Raw genomic sequence first — 22,445 nt, forward strand, 5'->3', positions numbered from 1 at the left:
TGTACCTTTCTGGACAGGTGGGGTCAAGAATAGAGTTGGGACATTTGCATCCTTCAGCTCCACACCAGTACCGCAGGGCTGGACACTGATGCAGTGGAACACAGCCAGGGTCCAAGGCAAAGAGTCAGGTCTTGCTGTGGATTATGGGTTGTTTTTTTCAGACCCTAAATGCCATTAATCCTGTATGTCCCCCGTCTCCCTCTCCCACACATACTTTCTAGCCATTAAGTGTATTGCACCTGGTAAGACAGGACACATATGCAACCACATACTGTAACTCATCCGTTATTTCAGAGACCAGTCACATGCCAGGGAGGATCCCGGTATCCCTGACCTAGTGTCATGGTGGAAATCTGTGATTCTCAAACCCAGCCGAACAATTGAATGGAGAGATTTATGGAATGCTCAATACCTGATGAAGCTGCAGTCAGTACAGATTATTCTTCTGGCTTTTTCCCTTAACAACTTCTCAACACGTGCAGTAATATGCAGCTGGTTTAAAGGGGGCTCCAAGAACATACATTTAAATCTCCCTCTGACTTATGAGATTTACAAAGTGTTTCATTTTTTAAAAATCCACAATGCACAGGAGCGATGCATCGCTCTGCTGGGGACCCTTGGAGGGGAGTGGAAAAGCAGGAGTGGAACAGCCCTGACACCTTAGACAGAGAGGATGGTCTCATGGGTAAGGCATTGGACTAGGATTCCAGACAGCTAGGTTAATTTCCTGGCTCCGCCCGTGGGTACGTCTCTGCTGCAAAGGCAAAGCCTCAGAGTCAAGTGTCAACTGGCTCCGGCTTGCAGGGCTAAAAATAGTAGCGTAGACACTCCCGCTCGGGGTAGAACCCGGGCTCTGAGACCCGGTGAGTGGGGATGGTCTCGGAGCCCTGGGTTCCTGCCAGAGAAGGAACATCAGCCCTGCTATTTCTAGCCCTGTGAGCCAGAGTCAACTGACCCAAGTTCTGAGACTCGGTGCTGCTACACTTTTCAGTGTAGACACAGCCACAGACTCCCTCTGTGACACTGGACTAGTCACTTTAGCTCTCTTGACCTCCGTTCCTCAGCTGTTCAACGGGGAAAATACTTCCTGGACTAGGAGTTCTTCGCGGCAGGGACTGTCTCACACTCTGTGTTTGCACCGTGCCCAGCGCAACGGGGCCCTGATCTCTAGCTGATCGCGTGATACAAATAACAACAATACAGTATAATAGCTGGTAAGACACCAAGACCAAAGAGAAAGTCCCGTCTCTCCTCGTCGCCTGTGAAACTGCCATATGAAAACGTAACTCCGGCAGCACTAAACCAACGAGACCAGACCAATTCTATTCTGTGGCTAGCCCGTTTGGACACCCGCTTGGCTCCCACAAAAGAGCAGCTGCAATTGTTCTTCCCAGTAGACTCCGCCCACCACGGCAGCCCTACTGGCCATTAAATCAGCAACACAGCTCAGTTCATACATAATGCAGCATCTTAAAATGCTTCTCTAATTCTTTGGTGATGCACGCAATAAGCTCTTTCTGCGACCAACTGCATCAAAATGTTACATTTACCCACTCAGCTGCTGCAGGCAGCCCTGGCGTTCCAAGTGGGGAGGGCAGAGGCAAAGCTGAACGACAAGCTGCCCCGTGGGGGTTTTCCCCTCATCTACTTGGCACACGGAGCTGCAGTTAGACACATGAACAAGCACGCAATTAGAGGAGACGCTTTTGGCCTCTCCTGCTCACTCTATGTAAAAGCACGTTTCAGTAGCCCGTACAAGTCACTTTCATACATCGATAACAGAGCGAGCCCACAGCGAATGTTCTCGAGTACACTCTTCTCCTTGTCTCAGCAGAACTTGCCCTAGCAGAGAGGTTCCCACAGGCCATTCTGGGAAATGTAGTTCTCAGATTTAGAGAGGTAGGATAGTGCGGTGGCAAAGTTATTGGAGTGGGCCTCAAGAGTGGGGTTCAATTCCCTTGTCTGCCACAGATTTCCTGTGTGACCCTGGGGGAGTCACTTAATCTCTCTGTGCTTCAGTTTCCCCGCCCCATATCTGTGAAATGAAGGCAATACTTCCTTTCTCCCATTCTCTATCTATTTAGGATGTAAGCTCTTAGTATATTCTCTCTTACTATATGTATGTATGGCATCTGACACAATGGGGCCTTTTAAGTTCTATCCTAATATAAATAATAAAATAATGTATTAAGCATGAATGCCTGGCAACAAATTCACAACAATGGTATACACTAAAGCCATAAGCATGGAACAAGAGATGAATTAGTGAAGTGGACAATGCCTCTGCATGGAAATCAAAGCCCCAGCGCTAGTGAGAAATGACATGAAGAATGCCATACTTCCTTTGATCAATATGGCTTGGAAGAGGGAACATACACTAAAAAGTACAGTGCTGGCATCTCCTGTGAATGAAGGTGGGAGACTACAATGGAAAATGGACCCACACAGAATAAGAGCCAGGGCAGATAAGTAGCTTATACAATTCAATGTACATAAATCTTATGAGGCTTAGGATAAAAGCAAAGGAAGGGAATACGCCTTCAGATGTCATCCGCTAGAGACCCTCAAAAGGAGAAGGATTTTAAGATTATACTGGAGGGAAAAAACATATCTGAGACCTTTGGCAGAGTGAAGAAATCATACCCCAAACCAGACACAGCTGTTCTGCTTTGAACATTGTTAACTGTAACCTTTAATAAGGTACAAGGCAAGGCCAGATTCTGAATATTCTGTGCAGTGCTAATCACTGTATGGAAAGGAACTGATAGCCGATCAACAGCAAATGGCAACCAGAATGATACAAGGAACGTGTGGGCCCCTTACTGAATGAGGGAGGCAACCTAGTGACAGAGGACGTGGAAAAAGCTAATATACTCAATAGTTTTTTTGCCTCTCTCTTCACGAACAGGGTCAGCTCCCGGACTGCTGCACTGGGCAGCACAGCATGGGGAGGAGGTGACCAGCCCTCTGTGGAGAAAGAAGTGGTTCGGGACTATTTAGAAAAGCTGGATGAGCACAAGTCCATGGGGCCGGATGTGTTGCATCCGAGAGTGCTGAAGGAGTTGGCGGATGTGATTGCAGAGCTATTGGCCATTATCTTTGAAAACTCATGGCGATCAGGGGAAGTCCCGAAAAACTGGCAAAAGGCTAATGTAGAGTGCCCATCTTTAAAAAAGGGAAGGAGGAAGATCTGAGGAACTACAGGCCAGTCAGCCACACCCCAGTCCCTGGAAAAACCATGGAGCAGGTCCTCAAGGAATCAATCCTGAAGCACTTAGAGGAGAGGAAAGCGATCACGAACAGTCAGCATGGATTCACCAAGGGCAAGTCATGCCTGACTAATCTAATTGCCTTCTATGATGAGATAACTGGCTCTGTGGATGAGGGGAATGCAGTGAACGTGTTATTCCTTGACTTTAGCAAAGCTTTTGATATGGTCTCCCACGGTATTTTGCCAGCAAGTTAAAGAAGTATGGGCTGGATGAATGGATGATAAGGTGGATAGAAAGCTGGCTAGATTGTCGGGCTCAACGGGTAGTGATCAATGGCTCCATGTCTAGTTGGCAGCCGGTATCAAGCGGAGTGCCCCAAGGGTCGGTCCCGGGGCTGGTTTTGTTCAATATCTTCATTAATGATCTGGAGGATGGCGTGGACTGCACCCTCAGCAAGTTTTCAGATGACACTAAACTGGGATGAGAGGTAGATACGCTGGAGGGTAGGGATAGGATACAGAGGGCCCTAGACAAATTAGAGGATTGGGCCAAAAGAAATCTGATGAGGTTCAACAAGGACAAGTGCAGAGTCCTGCACTTAGGACGGAAGAATCCCATGCGCCGCTACAGACTGGGGACCGAGTGGCTCAGCAGCAGTTCTGCAGAAAAGGACCTAGGGGTTACAGAGGATGAGAAGCTGGATATGAGTCAACAGCACGCCCTTGTTGCCAAGAAGGCTAACGGCATTTTGGACTGTATAAGTCGGGGCATTGCCAGCAGATCGAGGGACGTGATCGTTCCCCTCTATTCGACATTGGTGAGGCCTCATCTGGAGTACTGGTGTCCAGTTTTGGGCCCCACATTACATGAAGGATGCAGAAAAACTGGAGAGAGTCCAGCGGAGAGCAACGAAAATGATTAGAGGGCTGGAGCACATGACTTATGAGGAAAGGTTGAGGGAACTGGGATTATTGAGTGTGCAGAAGAGAAGAATGAGGGGGGATTTGATAGCTGCTTTCAACTACCTGAAAGAGGGTTCCAAAGAGGATGGAGCTCAGCTGTTCTCAGTGTTAGCAGATGACAGAACAAGTAGCAATGGTCTCAAGTTACAGTGGGGGAGGTCTAGGTTGGATATTAGGAAAAACTTTTTCACTAGGAGGGTGATGAAGCACTGGAATGGGTTACCTATGGAGGTGTGGGAATCTCCTTCCTTAGAGGTTTTCAAGGTCACGCTTCACAAAGCCCTGGCTGGGATGATTTCATTGCGGATTGGTCCTGCTTTGAGCAGGGGGTTGGACTAGAGGACCACCTGAGGTCCCATCCAACCCTGATATTCTGTGATTCTATGACACAGGGGCTTGAGGGTTTGGGGTGTTCAGAAAGGCTAGGGGGGAAAAATATGTTGGCTGACATATTTCAATGGTTGATCTAACAACCTTGGAGGGGGGTGAGGGGGGACTTCACCTTGTCTGTCTCTGTTCTCTCACTGGCACCTCCAGCCAGGACTGCCCTTGTGAACAAGTCTACACTCAATGTTCAGATTCCAGAGCATGCTCCCTAGCACACCGTCAGTTCACCATGTGGAAACAGCTGTCTTTGGTAATCAGCGTGAATTTGTTTTACTGTGAGGGTGTCCTGTTAGAAAGGGATGTTGACAGACCTTCCTCATAGCAGCGAGCTGAAACAGGGGGACGTGGACTCCTTTGCGAAAGGAAATAGTTAACAGGCAAAAGGGAGAGGAACTCTTTTCTTAGCCCCATATCAGAAACTGACAGTTTGCTTTGGGCCTTGTTTGCACTTCCAATTTTTCATGTGGCAAGGTGCCGAGGGACTGTGCATCTTCGGTAGACAAGCGTGGCATTGAAGTTTCACTCTACGGCTTGTGGTTTCTCTCCTCCCTCACTGCCACATGCCCCAGGCACATTGCAAATCTGAGCCCAGCGCACTGCCCTCTGGTGCAGTCAGGAAGAGTTAAATCTCCAAAAGGTGCAAAAGAGCAATCACCTAAAACTGTAAAGCACTTCTTGACTTTCTGCAACAAAACCTGATCTTTTCCAAAGGAAACCCTCCTCCCCCGCAGCTTTCAGGCATAGTTAAGAAGCACTGCGCTCGACCCATTTTCATTCTCTCTCAAGGCTTGGGACAAATAAAACAAAACAAAACAAGTGCCAGCAATTGGCATTTCGCTGCTTGGAGCTTCCCATGGCATACGCCAGAGAAGGAGCTTCTCACAGTTTAAGAAGAGAGTTCAATTAAACTCTCACAGTTTAATTGAAGCCAGTTGGTTGACTTGTTTGTTGAAATAATGTGGCATGAAGAGTGATTTTGAGAGTTAGCTAGCATGGCCTTTTGGGGGGAGTTATCTCCTCTGTGGATCAGGCACGGAGGGCGGCCTGTAGCACACATTCATGAATGGGTCGCACTCGATCATCACTGAAGTCTAGGCTGTCCCTGCCTGACAACAGGACAAACAGGGGACGCGTGCCTTGAGGTATCTTTGCTTTTGAAGTGGACATCAAAAAGCTTCGAGAGTGGAAAAATGCCTGCTGAAAGACACTTCCAAACTTCAATCTCACTTGAGATACCAGGAACTCCAAGCACAGTCCCAGATGTGGGAGAAGGGATGTGTTCGGAGCTTTGGGGCATTATCCTCGCTCTAGAACGGGCCGGAAAAAAATTCTATCACTGTGCCGGCCTGCCAGTTTCCCAGCAGCTTTACTGGTCCTGCTCGCCGTGATAGCTGCTTATGGAAACGCTGGGTTGTCGTCCGTGTGGAAGGCTATATATGCTGTAGGATTTAGAAAATGATTCCTGAGTTGTTAAAAATAGGTTGCTATTTATGGCACAGAAGTTTGACAAAATTGCGGCTTTTGCAATTCTTAGCAGTAAACATCCAAACCGGCAGGCAGGCACCACCAACCGGTGTCGGTCTCTCTCTGATTGTTTGTCTGATATTACAGATCTATAATTACACTTACTCACGTACGGTGAACGAGATTTGTTACACATATTTCTGTGCCCGTTGTGCCTTCAGAATACGATTGTTGTGCATAGGACTCTTATCCCCTAGTAGCTGTAACTCAGCTTGTAATGTCTCACCTCACTTATGTGGATTAAGAGCCAGGGTTCTATCCCCGATGCCATAGGCGTGTTGATGATGAGGTCATTTATCATCTATAGCACACGGATTTGACATCCTATGCATTTAGGTGTAAAAATCAAGCAAGCAAGGCAACTCTGTGCACAGATAGTATGTAACAGTATGTGCAAATACACCTTTTAAAAAAAAAAAAATCCACCTAAATACCTGTGTGCAGTAGGGTTGCCAGGTGTGCAGTTTTTTGGGGAATGCCTGGTCGAAAAAGGACCCTGGCGGCTCCAGTCAGTACCGCTGACCGGGTTGTTAAAAGTCCAAATCAGCAGCACAGTAGGGCTCCCAGCCACTGGGAGCTGCGGGGGCAGTTCCTGCGGATGGGGTAGCACGTGGAGCCGCCTGGCTGCAGCTCTGCGTAGGAGCCGGAGGAGGGACATACTGCTGCTCCTGGGAGCTGCTTGTGGTAAGCGCCACCAGGAGCCTGCACCCTGACCCCCTCTCCTCCTCCCCCCCATGCCTCAACCCTGATCCCATCCGAACACCTTGATCCCAGCCTGGAGCACCCTCACCCCCTAAGCCAGCCCGGTGAAAATGAGCGAGTGAGGGAGGGTGGGGAGAGCGAGCGAGAGAGGGAGGGAGGGAGAGGGGGCGGAGCCTCAGAGGAGGGGCGGGGCGGGGAGGACAACGGTGTTCCGTTTTGTGCGAGTAGACAGTTGGCAACTCTAATGTGCAGGCACCATTGAATCTTCTACAAGCACTGCTGAGGTGCGGATATGGGGAAATCTCTCTAACTTGCAAACACTACATGCCCACTTTGTGCAACACATCCAGCACCAAGGGGCCTTAAACCTAGGCAGGGGAAGTCTCTGTTGCAGGTGAGCTGGTCCTTCACCAACCACCCCTTTTCAACCCCAGGCATTGGGGGAAGGAGCAGGTATGCTGGGGCGAGGCATGGCGAACCAGAGCTCTGCTATGTCCCATCTAGCTCTGGCGTAAGGTCCCTGAGGGACGTTACCTGAGCAGTAGGGCTGCACCTACCTTGCACTGGGGTCAGGTGGTCTCAAATCAGGCCACTGCAGCAGGATTCCTGATGCACCTACCATGAGTCCATTATATTAGAGAGAGAGAGAAATGCTACATTTATGCTACATTCCCCACTAGTTTCGGGGTAGACTGTCATGTCTTTGCCCTTTACACAATATTAAGAATATGTGGAAACCACATGGACAGCTGGTGGCCAAATAACCATGTTTACTAACCACATACGCGGCCGGACTACATGTATCCACATCTGCTCTGTTAGGTTCTGGGGGCTTCTTCAGTAGAGGACGGGGAGTCCCACTAGAGGGCTCCCAAGCCATTTAAAGGGACACCATCCAATGCCTATACATTACATAATGGTTCTTCTAGTTAGGTTTATAACCACACGCAAATACGCAGTCAGTACAGCACTCCAGCATGTACATGGCTCCTCAGACACTTCTGCACCCAGCTGGCAGGAAGGCTCGACATCTCCTTTCAAAGCCCAAGGTACTGCTGGTAAAACCTTAAATTATTGCAAGGGCTAGAAAAGTGACAGGCCTTTCCATTTGGAGCTCTTTAATGCTTTAGCCGGGCTTTCAGGTTCCCTAGCACCAGTTTCTAAACCCCTCTGGGGACAGCAATCACTTTAAAGCAACCCCCTTCTCTCCTCACCCCGAGACAGGGAAGAGCTCTGCAGCTGGCTCAAGCTATTCTTTGGGGGCAAAGAGGGGAAAGACTGACGGAAAGAGCAGTTTGGGGGAAACTGACTTTATAAAGCTGAGCAGCCTGCTGCTGAATCGGGGGGACGGCTCTGTGCTGAAGGCGTTTCTCTTGCTGTTCGTACACCAGACAGAGGTAATGCTTGGAAGATGGCACCAGAAAGAGGTTTGACACTGGATACGTCTAAACAGCAAGAGATGGTGTGATTGTAGCATGGGTAGGCAAACCAGAGCAACCTTTAATCCAGTTTGCACAGGTAACAATAGTAGCCTAGATACAGAGGCACAGGCTAGCTACCCGAGTACAAGCTGGCTGAGGAGCCCAGCTGCTGGCCCGCATGAACTCCAGTTGCTAGCCTGTGGTGAAGCCCATGCCACCACGTCTACATCACTATGGTTACCCAAGCTAGCTACTGTCAAATCATCAGGCCGTCTGAGAGGAGCAAACCTTCACCCCAACAGGCAACATCTGAACTGGGTATATAACCAGGGCGAGACCTGGTTAGCTTAGACACAGATGCTGCGTAAATTAGGCCAGATGAGAAAGGAGAGGCTTATCTGCAATTTAACATAGTAATAAAAAAATGCCCCTGCAAAACTACTGTTCCACCTGAGTGATTAAAGCTCTCTGAATGACAGATCTGAAGAAAGTTTTGGTATTTGACGTCTCTGGAGCCTGTGTGAGGATTTGCAGTTGCCAGTCGAGATCTGGCTGCTCACAGCTGGAGGTCTGATTAATTCCATTGTTTATCTGGAAAGTTTTCAGGCTCTTCAAAAAAAAGTTATTTGTAAAATCCTTTCGAAAATGGGTTGGCAAGTTCACACGCACACAGACGCAGCAGCCACCTAACTACCTCCCCTCTGCCAAGCTCGAACTCCTCAATTAACAGCAGCAAACATTTATTTATAGGATCCCTCGCACCCACAGACCTCTAGGTTCCTCGCATGAGTGTGAATAAAATGAGCAAAATGAGCGCAGTACAGCCTAGGAGTTTTCAGAAAGAGGTTGCAAAAACCTCTGAGTAACCCATTCCCGGTATACTGCGAAGAGGGATGCTGTTGAGTCAAGGCAAGCGTATAGATTGATGGACATGGTACCACTGCTCCTAGAAGTTCTGGCCGTACCATCCTTGACTAACTTCTCAGAACATGGAAGCCTGGGGTGCGCTGCTTGTCTGCAGACACGTCAGGTATTTCTGAGACACCCTGCTGTGCTATGCTTCCTGGAAGGTGAGCCCTCTCTTGGAGGTCTGTTTTCTGAGACTTTCTTGAATCAGTGCCTGTTGTGACCGTCATCCAGAGAAGAGACTGGATTTGGTTGTGAGGAATATAAAGGGGATTCTTTATTGAAGCTGCTGGACACAGACCGACCTTGTGGTTCTCACGGCTTCTCCAGCTCCCAGACTAACCCAACCTGTGCTGCCTTGTGTCACCACACAGGGTGTTCCTAAATTCTGACCTGGACTATACAGTCCAGAAAGGACTGCTCCCAACATGACAGTACAGGAACGTTTAAGGACAAGCAAGGCCAGGAATTAGGAGATCAAAATTATATTATTTTTTAAAAATTGTTTTGCATTCTTTTCCCAAACAACTATTCTCTTTTAATCCCAAAAACATTTACTTTCTAAAAGCAGCATCATGAACGATGGACTATCTGACCTTATGATTTGTTATTAATGCAGATGGTATTTCTGGAGTTATTGACTTCTGAGAGGCATTTGCACGTCTAGACACTGGTTGAATCACACAGCAATAACACCCTGGCATTATTCCACAATAAATCAGGCCTTTGACTATTATTAAGAATATTACTAAGACTTTCATTAACCTTATCTGCATGTTCCAGGATACTCCTGTTTGCAGCTGCCAAAACTTAGACTCCTCTATGTAACTTAATCTAGGCTTTAAATCGATTAATCCTCCCATAGGTGCGGGATGTCAGCAGCGCCAGATGGATGAGAGAACAGTCGCTTTGATCTACCAGCCTGCGGTGCCCTCTGTAGACAAAGGAAATGATTCTGCAAGTGTGCAGCATGCCCTTAACTTTCATTGACCCGTTGCGTCCTGCAGGAGACCCCAGTTAAACATTCATGAAGGCGAGGCGTTATCCCGCTCCTGTGAAGTTACAGGCGCTCATCTTTATTCTCCTGTGGGTCTTACAGACAAAGCATTAGCTGCATGACGTTCAGCCCCTAGGACATCCAAACCAGACCATAGCACAGTGGGGTCTGGGAAAGGTTTCGCCCACTCTGCCTTTGAATGCAGACCTCCACATGCGCCTCTCCTCCTCTTGGTCCCACAACACACGTGGGCTTAGCAAATATGAAGAAAGCTTCAGTCGTGCAATATGCCCAGGATCAAGGTGATATCGTCGTGTACGGGAAGAAAATGGCTATAGGACAATCTATCCAACTTTGTGTTGCCCTTGAGGCTACCATTCCTGATGCCATCATACCCTCTGCAGTGGGTGCTAATTGCAGTCTGGGACAATAGGGCAGAACGAGGTACACTTGTAACGATCAAACTACTTGAGTGCAGGTGGTCACTAACCTATCACTCACTCTGTGGCATGGGTGTTTTGGAAGGACACTGAAAGGAGCAGAACAAGAACTGGTTTGGAACAGGAGCCCCTACGCTGATAGGACATCGGCATGGCTGATAGGACCTTACACGTTAACAGAGAGTGGTGTTTTCTTGCCCCCTCTACAGTAAGTACAACACTGGGACTCCTGAATATCTGATGTTACTGGGGAATTTGTTTATGCTTCTGCAGAGTCCTGAGGATGCTGCCAAGGATTGCAGGAACAGGTGTGTGCAGGTGAGCTTTTTACACACTGGGCCACTCCTTCAGTTTACATAAATCGAGTGAGCTCCTTTTTACGTCAATAGAGCTATACTCATTTAAACCCCAAGAAGGATCTAGCCAAAGTGTTGTGAAATAGCAGCAATGGCTTGTTTAGGGGCAGATCCTCCTCTTTCTTCATGTCTCCTACCCCCCATCATTCCACCATTTACCAGACATGGTCCCCCAACCGATGGCCAGAAAGCCTGACAGGTAGCAGCCAGGTGTGATAAATGCAGTGCAGTCTCTCAGTCCCTTTCCTGCCTATACTGGGAAATTAAACTAGCCAAAACAGGGTGTTAACTATGTAGGAGTGTGAGGGGTTAGCAGAGGACAGGGCTTCAGGGTCTGTCAAGATCGGTGTTTTTCTTATCGATATTTTTTGCTCTCAGATTATGCCCTGTAACTAGCAATCCTCAACCAGGACTTGGCTTGTCACAATTAGAGCTCCCTGTATGTTGGCTGGGTCTTTCATTCTTTTTACCTTTCTTTGAATTCTAGAAAAACTTTCGCCAAGCTGCTTCCTCCAGACATCATACAGACGTCGATGGCCCTCAGGAAATTGAAGTGCACTTTAATTAGGTCCTAAAACAACAAAAAAATCAATACGTTAAAAAATCTGAAACTCACTCTAGGCGCTAACATGTAAAGTGTTTAGTTAATGAACATGCATTTCTTTAAGTAACCTTGTAGTCATTTTTTGGATATGTCTAAACAGACTGCTGCAGCTCTCCCACCGAGGCAGGTAATCTACCTCCCTGAGAGGCAGTAGCTAGGTAAACAGAAGAATTCTTCCATCAACCTAGTGCTGGCTGCATCAGGGGTCATAGCTACGTCTGTCACGGGTGTGGATTTTTCACTCTCCTGAGAGACGCAAGTTCCCAGGGTAGACCAGCTCTTTGCCTATTAACTGTTTTAATGCAAGTGACTCCAGTGAGATATAGCCCTAAATCACAATAAATATGAGGGTGTAATTAAGTTAGAAGGTTATACAATGATAAATGCATAGCGGGGTTCTGTGCATATTAAACTCCCTTTACTGGGTCTAGTGGGAGCAGTCTAGCAGCATACAATAACCTGCCCTAATCCCATAAAGCCCACACAACGCAGCCTTGTGAAAATGGACCAAGAAGGTGGAGCAATGCCTGCATTTAATCTGAATCACTGACATGATGCGCCTAGGCTGATAATGGAACAAAGGCGTCTGGCCGCCTTTGGTTAGGAAAACTCAACTGCTTCATTGCAGCAACCTGTGCGGCTGCCCTCACCACATGCCAGACTGAAGCAAGAGCTAAGCCCCCTACGCTACTGCAGAGTAAACAAGCCAGGAAGGTGCACCCAGGAAGGTGCACCCAGGAAGGTGCACGAATACACCCTGAAGTCTCCATTAACGAGGCTCACGCTGTTCTCTCAGTCCTGCCAGCTGTCTTTGGTGGTGCTACGATGGGAGAAGAGCCATTCATCATCTTGCCATCCCAGATGGCACTTAGGTGATAACATGGTGGCCACCTGGGACAGGAGGAGGATCTGGCCATATGTGGAGACCGAGGCAGAATAATAGGTCAGATAACTTATTGCCTCTCCTTGGACTGTCTGGGCAAGGGGTAGGAGAGCAGCCAGAGACTGATATTGGTAGGTTAAACACCAAAAAATCAGAAACCGATCATAAATCAGATCTAGAAAGCAGGCTGAACATAGAATTCATTGTGACTTCAGTGGGATCCCTGCATGAAGGGGGAAACTCACCCTCTGAAGAGGGCTAGCAAGAGGACTAGGCAGGACCTAGCCTGGCTTAAGTAGGACTTAAATACCATGTAGGCCTTATGCTACCTTTCTGCCTGGGGTGAATCTTCATCCAATAAGCATCTAACAGAACTTGGCCCTGTAACAGCCTCACTGTACACAGAGGAAAGCTTCAAATGCTGGATTATGGCATCAAGGCAGGATCAAACTGGAGGAGAATCTAGGCTGTTTGTGCACATGCATAACAACTTATATAGTATTTATATAGCACTCTTCACCCATAGAGCTCAAAGCACTTTACACAAGCAGAAGGTACCATTATCTCCAAGTCACAGACAGAGACTGAGCTAATGAGGTGAACTGACCTGCCCGAGTTCTCCAAGCAGGCCAGTTGCAGAGCTGGGTATAAAACCCGTCTCTCACGTCCCTGTCGAGTGTGATACATACAGAAACATGCACTCTGACTTAGTGAGTATGTATGTAATTCTTTAAACCAGATATATCTGAAATACACACACACACACACACACACTAAAAACACAGGCAAAATAATTTCCTTGTTGTAAAACCGTCTCCTTGTCTTTATACAATACCTAAATTCCACTTGAGTGTTAAAGGGCCCAGTCATAGCTCCGTGGCCATAACAACTGAACCCACACAGACTAAAGCAATGCATTTTACATGAAATCTGAGTGCTGTTTCTTAAACAGGATGAGGCATAAGCTGCATCTGAGAGGAGCAAAGATTTAAGCAGTGATGTTTAGACTCTGTTACCTCCAAATTGATAAAAATAGATTCCATCTCTTGTGGAGTCAGTACCAGCTTTAATGGATTCATATAGTTCTGTAAGAGGTAAATGGAAAACTTATTGAAATAAATGAGCAAATGCAATAAGATTCTTTCTTTTTTAAGCTAAAATTGTTGCAGTGGTTGAATTTTCCGGAGAGGAACCTGGGTGAATTTTCACACTTGCCAAGAGATAAGACTGACAAGACATTTACCATGCAACCTGCCTCACTGTGCTTATGCTCAGCCACGTCTCTGCAGGGTTAGGGTTGGACCGTCTGAGACTGGGATGCCACAAATGATTTGTGAGGTGGTCAGGTTGTCAAGTACATGAACAAGATTTCACTTGAACTAAAAGCCGAGCTGCAAGCTAAGTGAAAAGCTTAAGGCATTTACCACCCACTCGCGGAGGAAGCTCTGAGCCATACTACAGTTAATTTAAATTAACTGCACACTCTCGCTGTGTGGACTCAGTCAGTGTTTCTCAAACTGGGGGTCCTGACGCAAACAGGGGGTTGCAAGTCTATTGTAGGGGGGTTGTGGTATTGCTACCCTTATTTCTGTGCTGCCTTCAGAGCTGGGCAGCTGGAGAGCGCTGGCTAGGCACCAAGCTCTGAAGGCAGCATCACCACCAGCACTGGCATGGAAATAAGGCTGGCACGATATGGGGGATAGTCACTTGGATGGGGGGGGGAGGGTGTCTTCACAGCCTGAAATATTTTCCAAAGAGGTCCCAGCAAAAAAAGTTTGAGAATCCCTGGATTAAGTTATACCTCTTAAGAGGGAGAGGGAGAAGGAACACTACCCAAGTGAGCTGTGGAAGGATTAATGCCTGCGGAGACACTCGGGAGATGGGAAAGACACCCTGGCTTTACCTTTAGAAGTTACTCCCTGAGCATTTCTCCCCATTAACAGGTTTCAGAGAGGTAGCCGTGTTAGTCTGTATCAGCAAAAAATAACGAGGCGTCCTTGTGGCACCTTAGAGATTAACAAATTTATTTGGGGATAAGCTTTTGTTGGCTATAACCCACTTCATGTTCTGTGCATTTATACCTCCCTACTGTATTTTCCATTCCATGCATCTGATGAAGTGGGTTTTAGCCCACGAAACCTTATGCCCAAATAAACTTGTTAGTCTCTAAGGTGCCACAAGGACTCCTCCCCATTAAGAAGAGCCATATTCAGGAAGGTATGCGGGGGAGGGATAGCTCGGTGGTTTGAGCATTGGCCTGCTAAACCCAGGTTGTGAGTTCAATCCTTGAGGGGGCCATTTAGGGATCTGGGGCAAAAATTCGGGATTGGTCCTGCTCTGAGCAGGGGGTTGGACTAGATGACCTCCTCAGGTCCCCTCCAACCCTGATATTCTATGATTCTAAATATGGCCCTATATGTATTCAAAAGATATGTACATATCTAGCGATCTCTGTAGACAGAGATATTTATCAAACTCTCTAGATACACCTACAAAAACACATTTCATGATTGTTAATATGTATGCAAATTAAAGTGTTAAAACTGCCAGCTGCCCTGCACTTTATCAGTTTTCTGCTCGTTGGGATGATTACTGTTAGTTTTTGCACCCTGTCCCATTTAAAACATTAGCCACTCAGAGGGGGGAAAAGCATGATTCATGATCCTGAGCACCATACAGTACATAGTATGCCTGTATCCAATGTGAGTGGATGGGTGGAGGTTCTTTTTCTTGCTATTGTTGACTTGCTAGTTTTTCACAAAGTAATCATCAGTTGCAATGGTGAATAGCATCAGTTTTAGCTGTTTGATGAGTAGAAAAACTCCCAGTCATCTTGAATTTTTGCCTTTGAAGAATGCAGGTGACATGACTACATTGGAGATGCTTTTCTGAACCAATGGGCATTAATGGGAAAGTCTGCCCTGTCCATAGCTACAGAACATACAGACGCAATATAGTTTATTACAGGACCTTAGCCCCTCCACAGCAAAAAATCTACTCTTATAGCTCTCCTGGTTCATAACCAAGGGAATAATTTACCTCTTCCTCTGGGCTGAAACACAAGGTTAATAGTTGTTTTCAAAGAACAAGCAGGATGTACATCACTAATATGAACGTCAAAGCCTTTCTTTTTAAAAGCCTGGAATCTTGTTTAATTGTGCGGCTCTCTTTCAGAGCTTCTTTGCAGGAAAGGCAAACATTTTTAAAGGGAAAGGAAAAGAAGTAGAAATGATAGCTGGACTTTTTTTTCTTTTTTTTTTTAATTCTTCTCATCTGTAATCACTGAAGGGGAAAATAATATCCAGCCTCCAGTCGGCTGCATTGCATCTTTCTGTTGCTGAAGTGTTCGTTCTTTTAAGAGAAAGAGAGAATGCACCCAGAATTTATCAAAACCAATTAAAGCCCGTGAGTGCATGCAGTGAAATGTTACTTTTAATCCAATTAGTTTCAATGGCAAGTCAGCACGGCTTCAGCACTTTCAAGAACTGCCTGGAATAAATAGGTTCTTTCAAATTATTCAATGGCGATCAAAGAGTGATAAGAAATCTACAAAAGCAAGTCTTATCTAGAGATTGTGCCTCGGCCACATAAAGAATTGAGTGTGTCTTACCGCTGAGGTTGGAATGGGGGGTGGCGTGAATACCCTTTTGAAATAACAAGGTGGTTTTTAAGTATACTTTAAATATGCAGTGATCAGATAAAATACGCTCTTTTTTTCTGCACGTTATGGTACTCAGCCTGGGCTTACGTTTGAATGCCTCTGTCCTGCCTTCTATCACAAACACCCAGTACTTTTTTCATGGTCTGTGTGTATAAAAACATCTTCTGTATTTTCCACAGTATGCATCCGATGAAGTGAGCTGTAGCTCACGAAAGCTTATGCTCAAATAAATTGGTTAGTCCCTAAGGTGCCACAAGTCCTCCTTTTCTTTTTGCGAATACAGACTAACACCGCTGTTACTCCGGAACCCAGTACTATGGAGCTCTAGAAGCAAGAACTAATCCAGCAAGAGTAATGCAAGATCAAATGCAACCAGAAGCTGTTGACATGAAACGCAGTGATAGAAAAGAAGGCCGGCTCTCACCTTTTCTATGTCTTCAAGTGTCTTGTAATATTTGGCCTCGGTTTCCTGAATTTCTAGCAAACAGCAATTTCTTTTGTCATCTTCTGTCATTCCCATTTTCTAGAGAAATAAACAACACATGATTGAGTGTCCTTAGAGTGTTTCAACCTGCTTGCTTATAGTGGCTCTTTAATGTGTCATTCAGTGACAGCAAACTCCCAACTAACACAAGCTCAGGAAGCCAGAAACCAAATTTTCAATCATTTATGTGAAAGGGATCCATTTCTGTCTGCAAAACGTTGGGTGAAATCCTGGCTCTGCTGAAGTTAACGGCAAAACTCCCATTGGATTTAATGTCACCCTTTGCATTTACTATACAATTTACATAAAGGACGAAAACCAAAAAGATGTCAGTCAAAAGAAAAATTCTCTCTCTCTTTTTTTTAAAAAGTTGTTTGCTTGTGTGGAGCTCATAAGTGCCTAAATGGGACTTAGGTGGTACACTTGTATGGGTCACCAGTGTTGCCAACCCCCGTGATTTTATCCTGACTCTCGTATTTGGTGCTTTTCTTAAAGCCCCAGCTCCTGATTATCTGAGAATCTCAGCTTTCCTTTTTGCTAGAAAAGTAAGATTCTAGCCCTCATGGTTGCACAGAAAAGCTAGAAAATGTGATGCCCTAAGTGCTCAAAAAGCAGAAGGCAAATATGAAATAACCCCAAATGTATTTTTTTTTTAAACTCATGATTTTTAGCGCAATCTCATAATTTGTGGATGGGGCCCTGGGTCATGATTTTTGAATGTTTGGGGTTAAGCAGTACTGAGTCTGCAATAGGGGAGAATTACCACTCTTTGTACAACCCATATGAAAGAGTGTAAGACAGTATATTGGCCAGACAGAAACCAAACTCTTTTGGTCACTGTCTCCTACTTACCTGCATGTATCTAATCTGAAGCATGCAGAAATATAAGCAAAACCAATTAACATTATACATTTGGCATTACAAATTGCCTTTTTTTTTTCTTCTTTTAAATGTTCATCAATTTTTCCTCAACATTTAGACGAAAGTACAGGCCGCTACCATAAAAATAAAGAACTTTATGCTTTTGCTAAAGAGGAGGAAGGGAAGTCAGGAGCTAAGAAAACATTGAGGACCAGATCTTCAGCATTCGCTTATCCGTGTAGCTTCACCGGAGTCAGTCACTGATCCTCAGTGTCCGCATGAAGTTTAAAAATACTTAAAAGGGCATAATTATGAATTCATAGACCATAAGGCCAGAAGGAACCATTAGATCATTTAGTCTGACCTCCCATATAACACAGACCAGGCCAGAGAATATCATCCAGTTACCTCCATATTGAGCGCAATAACTTATGTCCGGCTACAGCACCTCTTCCAGAAATGCACCCAGTATTGATGTGAAGACTTCGAAAGATGGAGAATCCATCACTCTCTTTGGTAGTTTGCTCCCATGATTACTCACCTTCACTGTCCCAAAGGTGTGCCTTATTTCTAAACGTGTGCCCAGAATTCATCTGGTTTTAACTTCCAGCCATCGGTTCTTAGCACTACTTTCTCCACTAGATTAAAGAGCCCTTTGAGTAATCAGTATTTTCCTCCCCATTATCAAATCATGTTGTGATCTTCTGTTGGATAAACCAGACAGACTGACCTCCTTGGGTATCTCTACACTGCGTCTGGGAGCAAGCTTCCCAGCCACTTGTGTTAATGGGGCTTGTGCTCGCGCTCTAAAACTGGTTGTGTAGACGTTGTGGCTCGGGCTCTTGAACCTGGCGGGGCAGGCGCTGGAGGGTTGGGCTTGACAGCCCAAGCCACAATGCCAAAGCAACATCTACACAGCTATTTTGAGTGTGCTAGTGGGACCCTTGCTAACACAAGTATGCGGACCAGGGCTTTCGCTCTCAGGGGCAGTGTAGACACACCCGCTAAGTCTCTCACTACAGGGCACTTTGCATATGGCTTAAGGAGCTTACTGTTTGAATTTTCCTTGAGAACAAACGAGTCTATTTTTTAAGGGGCCTCTGGGAAGGTGGCAGTTGCTTGAAAGGTCTTTTTTAGGGTGGCTGGGATATTATTTCCCCTTCCTGCAAACAGGGCTTTGGAGCGGAGCCCAGAGCTGGAGCCCGGAGCAGCTCCGGAGCAGTGGAGCTGCAGGTTTTTGCCTGGAGCTGGAGCGGAGCCGGAGCACAGCTCCAAAGCCCTGCCTGCAAGATCCCGTTGGTTGCCGCCCTACATGGTGGAGGCTGCTCAGCGTCCACAACTGAGACCAGGTGTTCAAAAAAGCCCCACCCCCAACGTGCTGAGCGCTTCAGAAAACCCAGCTCCAGCTGGGAGTACTGAACCCAGCCAAAAGTTCCAGCCTCAATGTGGCCGGGGACAAACCAGGGTTTGCACTGTCTCATCTAATGGCACGTCTGTCGCCAGTCCCCATTAGTTCAATGGGCTGAATGCCTTTAGGTTACGTCTACACTGTGAGCTAAGGGGGTGACTCCCAGCTTGGGCAGACAGACTCGCGCTAGCTCCCGTCTGAGCCAGCGCACTATCAGCAGTAGTGAAGCCGTGGTAGCACGGGCTGCTACAGCTGCAAACTCCATCTTGCCCCGGGACTCAGCCTACGCGAGGCTGCACCTTCTGCTGAACTGCGGCAATCGACACAAAACCTGCACCTGGCATCATCACACTGTTCTCAAAACGATGGTGACAGCCCAAGATCTCAACTTGTGTCATGACAGAGAGGTGCATCAAAGCCTCATGACTCAGGCGGGAGGAAACCAGCGTGCAGCTGTCAGAGCCAGCATGGAGCTGAACCTTTAAAACATCAGTCTGATTCTAAGCATCCCAATAACCGCCTTCCTTGAAGTCCTTGGAAAGCTATAAAAATAAATCCCACACTTGTTACATCCATTTAAAACCAAATTAAACCTCTGATGGGAGCAGAATCCTGCTTTGGAATGACAGCTTCCATGGATGTATATTTTTGGTTGGTGTCTTTTAACTTGCATTTTTTTATTGACATCTTCATATTTTACCAGCATGCATTAACTTGAAAGCATTCAGCAGTTACTTCTAAGATATTGAGGGAAGGGAAATGGTTTATTGGATTTTTAAATCAGAGGCTAAAGCTTTTATTAATCAGCCATTAATAACAATATTCGGCACAGCATAACAAAATCTGAGGTTGTAAATATGAAATATGCAAAATGGGCTATCACAACCACTGTGAACTAATCCCAGGATTTTACAAGAAGCACGTCGTGCGTGGATTGCTTCCAGAAATCTGGGGGGAATCTCAAGTAGGGAGGTTTTCCTTCATTTTAACCTTGCTTGCACTAGGGAATTCTACCCCAAAAATCCCACTAAAAGCATCAGTAGAAGTCCTAGTGCAAATAAAGCTCCTGCGGGTGGATGTCTTAGGTTGCATGTACACTTTGAGCTGGGGGTCTGATTCTCAGCTTGTGTACAAAGAAAAGGAGTACTTGTGGCACCTTAGAGACTAACCAATTTATTTGAGCATGAGCTTTCGTGAGCTACAGCTCACTTCATCGGATGCATCCGATGAAGTGAGCTGTAGCTCACGAAAGCTCATGCTCAAATAAATTGGTTAGTCTCTAAGGTGCCACAAGTCCTCCTTTTCTTTTTGCGAATACAGACTAACACGGCTGTTACTCTGAAACCTGTCAGCTTGTGTAGACACTCATGCTAGCTCTCATCTGAGCTAGTACAATAAAAATAGGTCTTCAGAGACTCTGATCCCCATTAAACTAGCAGACTCTCCATCGAAGTCAGTGGAGTTACACCAAGTGTAGAACTGAGGAGAGATCAGAGCACACGTTCCTGGCAGCTCAGTGACAGAGTTTGCATCCTGGGCTCACTCAGACTCTGCGAAGCAAAGTACCTGCCAATCCACACCTCCAATTGCCAGCTGCAGCAATCTGTGATTTACGATTACAGGTCTTGCTCAGGGAATTTAATTGACCAGTGAACTTGTCCATTTATCCTGCTTTCTCCCAGAGTTATGAATCTTGGCAGCTGTAGTGTGCAGCCAGAAGACAGTAATTGGAATCTACACGGATCCCGGGGGTGGAAGAATTTCACATGAATCTCAAGAAGTTTGGATGTTCATGCTCCACTGATGAGTTGTCTTGAAATTTTGCATCAGCAGAAACAACAAATGTAGTGCATCCCAACGGTTAGCTGGGAAAAGAGCCTCCTTGGCTTTTTTCCTTTTCCATGATACTAGTTATTTGGTAGCATGCTCTGGGAGAACATTTTACATATGCATCCAGTGTAATATACTGCTGTGTTCCTAGACAACACACAGCTTCATTCACAGAGTAATTGATCTAAGGGAGAAATTCTCTGCCATGCAGAGTAATGTAGGCAGCACTTAAATCCTCAAAATAGGACGTAAGTGGTTTGTCGGCGTTGTCCCGACTCCTCTGCATAGGGAAGAATTTCATTCCCAAAAGATTCCAGACAAAGCTTGGTATCACAGAAGCAGTAGTGACTGATCCAAGGCCCACTGAAATCAACATGAGCCTTTCCATTGGTGTCCATGGGCCCTTAGAGCGTAGAGCCCTGTTATAATTCCCAACCTCGTGTAGCTTTTGGCTGAGACTTTCAAAGCTGACTAATGGATTTGGATGCTCAAATACCCATTAAAATTAATTCAGGGAGTCAGGCAGCCAACCCTCTTAGGCAGCTTTGTAAATCTCAGCCTTAGGATATACCAGAGCAGGTAGATTTTAAGTGGTACAGTAAAAATACCCAAGAGAAAAACTGCATCTTCATTGCAAATATCTGCCAACTCTCGCCTGGATCTAAAAATACTTGCAGTGTAACACACACAACAGGCTAATTGTGCAGGTATGAGTCACATCTCTCACCTTAGAAAGGGATGAAGTGACACATGCTGCTTTGGCTCAGCAGTGAGTTACTATTTTTGCACTTCCTTTACAATGGGGATTTCTTAGAACTTCTTTCCTCCCATCCTTTAGATGACAGCACCATGGAAAGCCTTTGAGAAACCCTACAGGATTAGCTCTATCTCTCTTCTTCTCACTGTCTCCCTTTCCCCTCCCACCTGCTTCTCTCCCCTCCCCCACCCACTGAGCTCACTTCCAAGGAATGACTCAAACAAGTTTGAGATCATTATCTTTCATCGGTGGTGCACTGTTTGTTTGTTTTTAAACCCCCTTCAAGATATGGCATTTAAAATGCATAAATTGTTACCATGGGTTGTTGAACTTCCACTTTGATGATATCTTCGTAGATATCATCGCCTTCATCTTCACAAGGGACGCAGTCGTAAATATCCTCCCCCAGATCATGTTCACTGAAAGGAACATAAGAGGATTTAGAAATACAGAGGATACATTTGCTATAGATTATGCAAGCAAGCTGCTGCATCCAGGAAAGAACGGGGGAGGGGGAAGAGGGAGACATCCCAAAAAACTTATGTCCTCATTTCTCTTTCCCATTTTGCATTAAGGAGGCACTTCTTTTTTGTATCAGCTACCACAGTATGATTTCACCTCCAGGCCTCCCACTCGGATGCTGGAACGATGCAAAACACTTTGCGGTGTAAGCCCAGGGACCTAGCCATCATCACAAGGCAGCATGGACTAGTGGATAGGAAACTGGAGTGGGAGTCAGGAGCTCTGAGTTCTACTCTTGGCTCTGCCTTGGGCAGCTCACTTCTCTGTGCACTTTTATTTCCCTCCCCCGCTTTTGTCTGTCTTCTCTATTAGATTGGGAGATTTTCAGGGCAGGGACCATCTCTCTCGAAGCGTTTGCACTTTTAGCTGGGGCCTTTGGGCACTGCTGCAACACAGATGACACCTATGTTTACACCAGCGTCTGAGGTAAAACTCCACACCTGTAGTACTTCTAAGAGACCAGCCTATTTCAAACATCAAAAGAAACTGGTGCCCCTCCTGGCCTCAGACCCAGCAGCTATTTACAGC

At 46.2% G+C, this 22,445-nt stretch overlaps 1 protein-coding gene across 8 annotated transcripts in view; it reads right to left on the reverse strand.

Moving 5' to 3' along the window:
* VAV2 (vav guanine nucleotide exchange factor 2) overlaps positions 1 to 22,445 on the reverse strand; it is a 314,011-nt gene that overhangs the window by 39,970 nt on the left and 251,596 nt on the right. For 4 of the 8 annotated variants that reach the window (XM_048823167.2, XM_048823163.2, XM_048823164.2 and 1 more), the window contains exons 5-9: positions 21,712 to 21,814; positions 17,392 to 17,406; positions 16,480 to 16,578; positions 13,411 to 13,479; positions 11,378 to 11,478 (exon numbers count right to left, since the gene is read on the reverse strand). In XM_048823167.2, the coding sequence (XP_048679124.1) occupies positions 11,378 to 11,478; positions 13,411 to 13,479; positions 16,480 to 16,578; positions 17,392 to 17,406; positions 21,712 to 21,814 (387 nt within the window). The remainder of the gene's footprint in view (positions 1 to 11,377; positions 11,479 to 13,410; positions 13,480 to 16,479; positions 16,579 to 17,391; positions 17,407 to 21,711; positions 21,815 to 22,445) is intronic. The other 4 variants (XM_048823166.2, XM_048823165.2, XM_048823169.2 and 1 more) reach the window with 2 other exon arrangements.

The sequence above is a fragment of the Caretta caretta genome, chromosome 16 (assembly GCF_965140235.1).
Source record: "Caretta caretta isolate rCarCar2 chromosome 16, rCarCar1.hap1, whole genome shotgun sequence".
In the NCBI taxonomy this organism is placed as follows: domain Eukaryota; kingdom Metazoa; phylum Chordata; order Testudines; family Cheloniidae; genus Caretta; species Caretta caretta.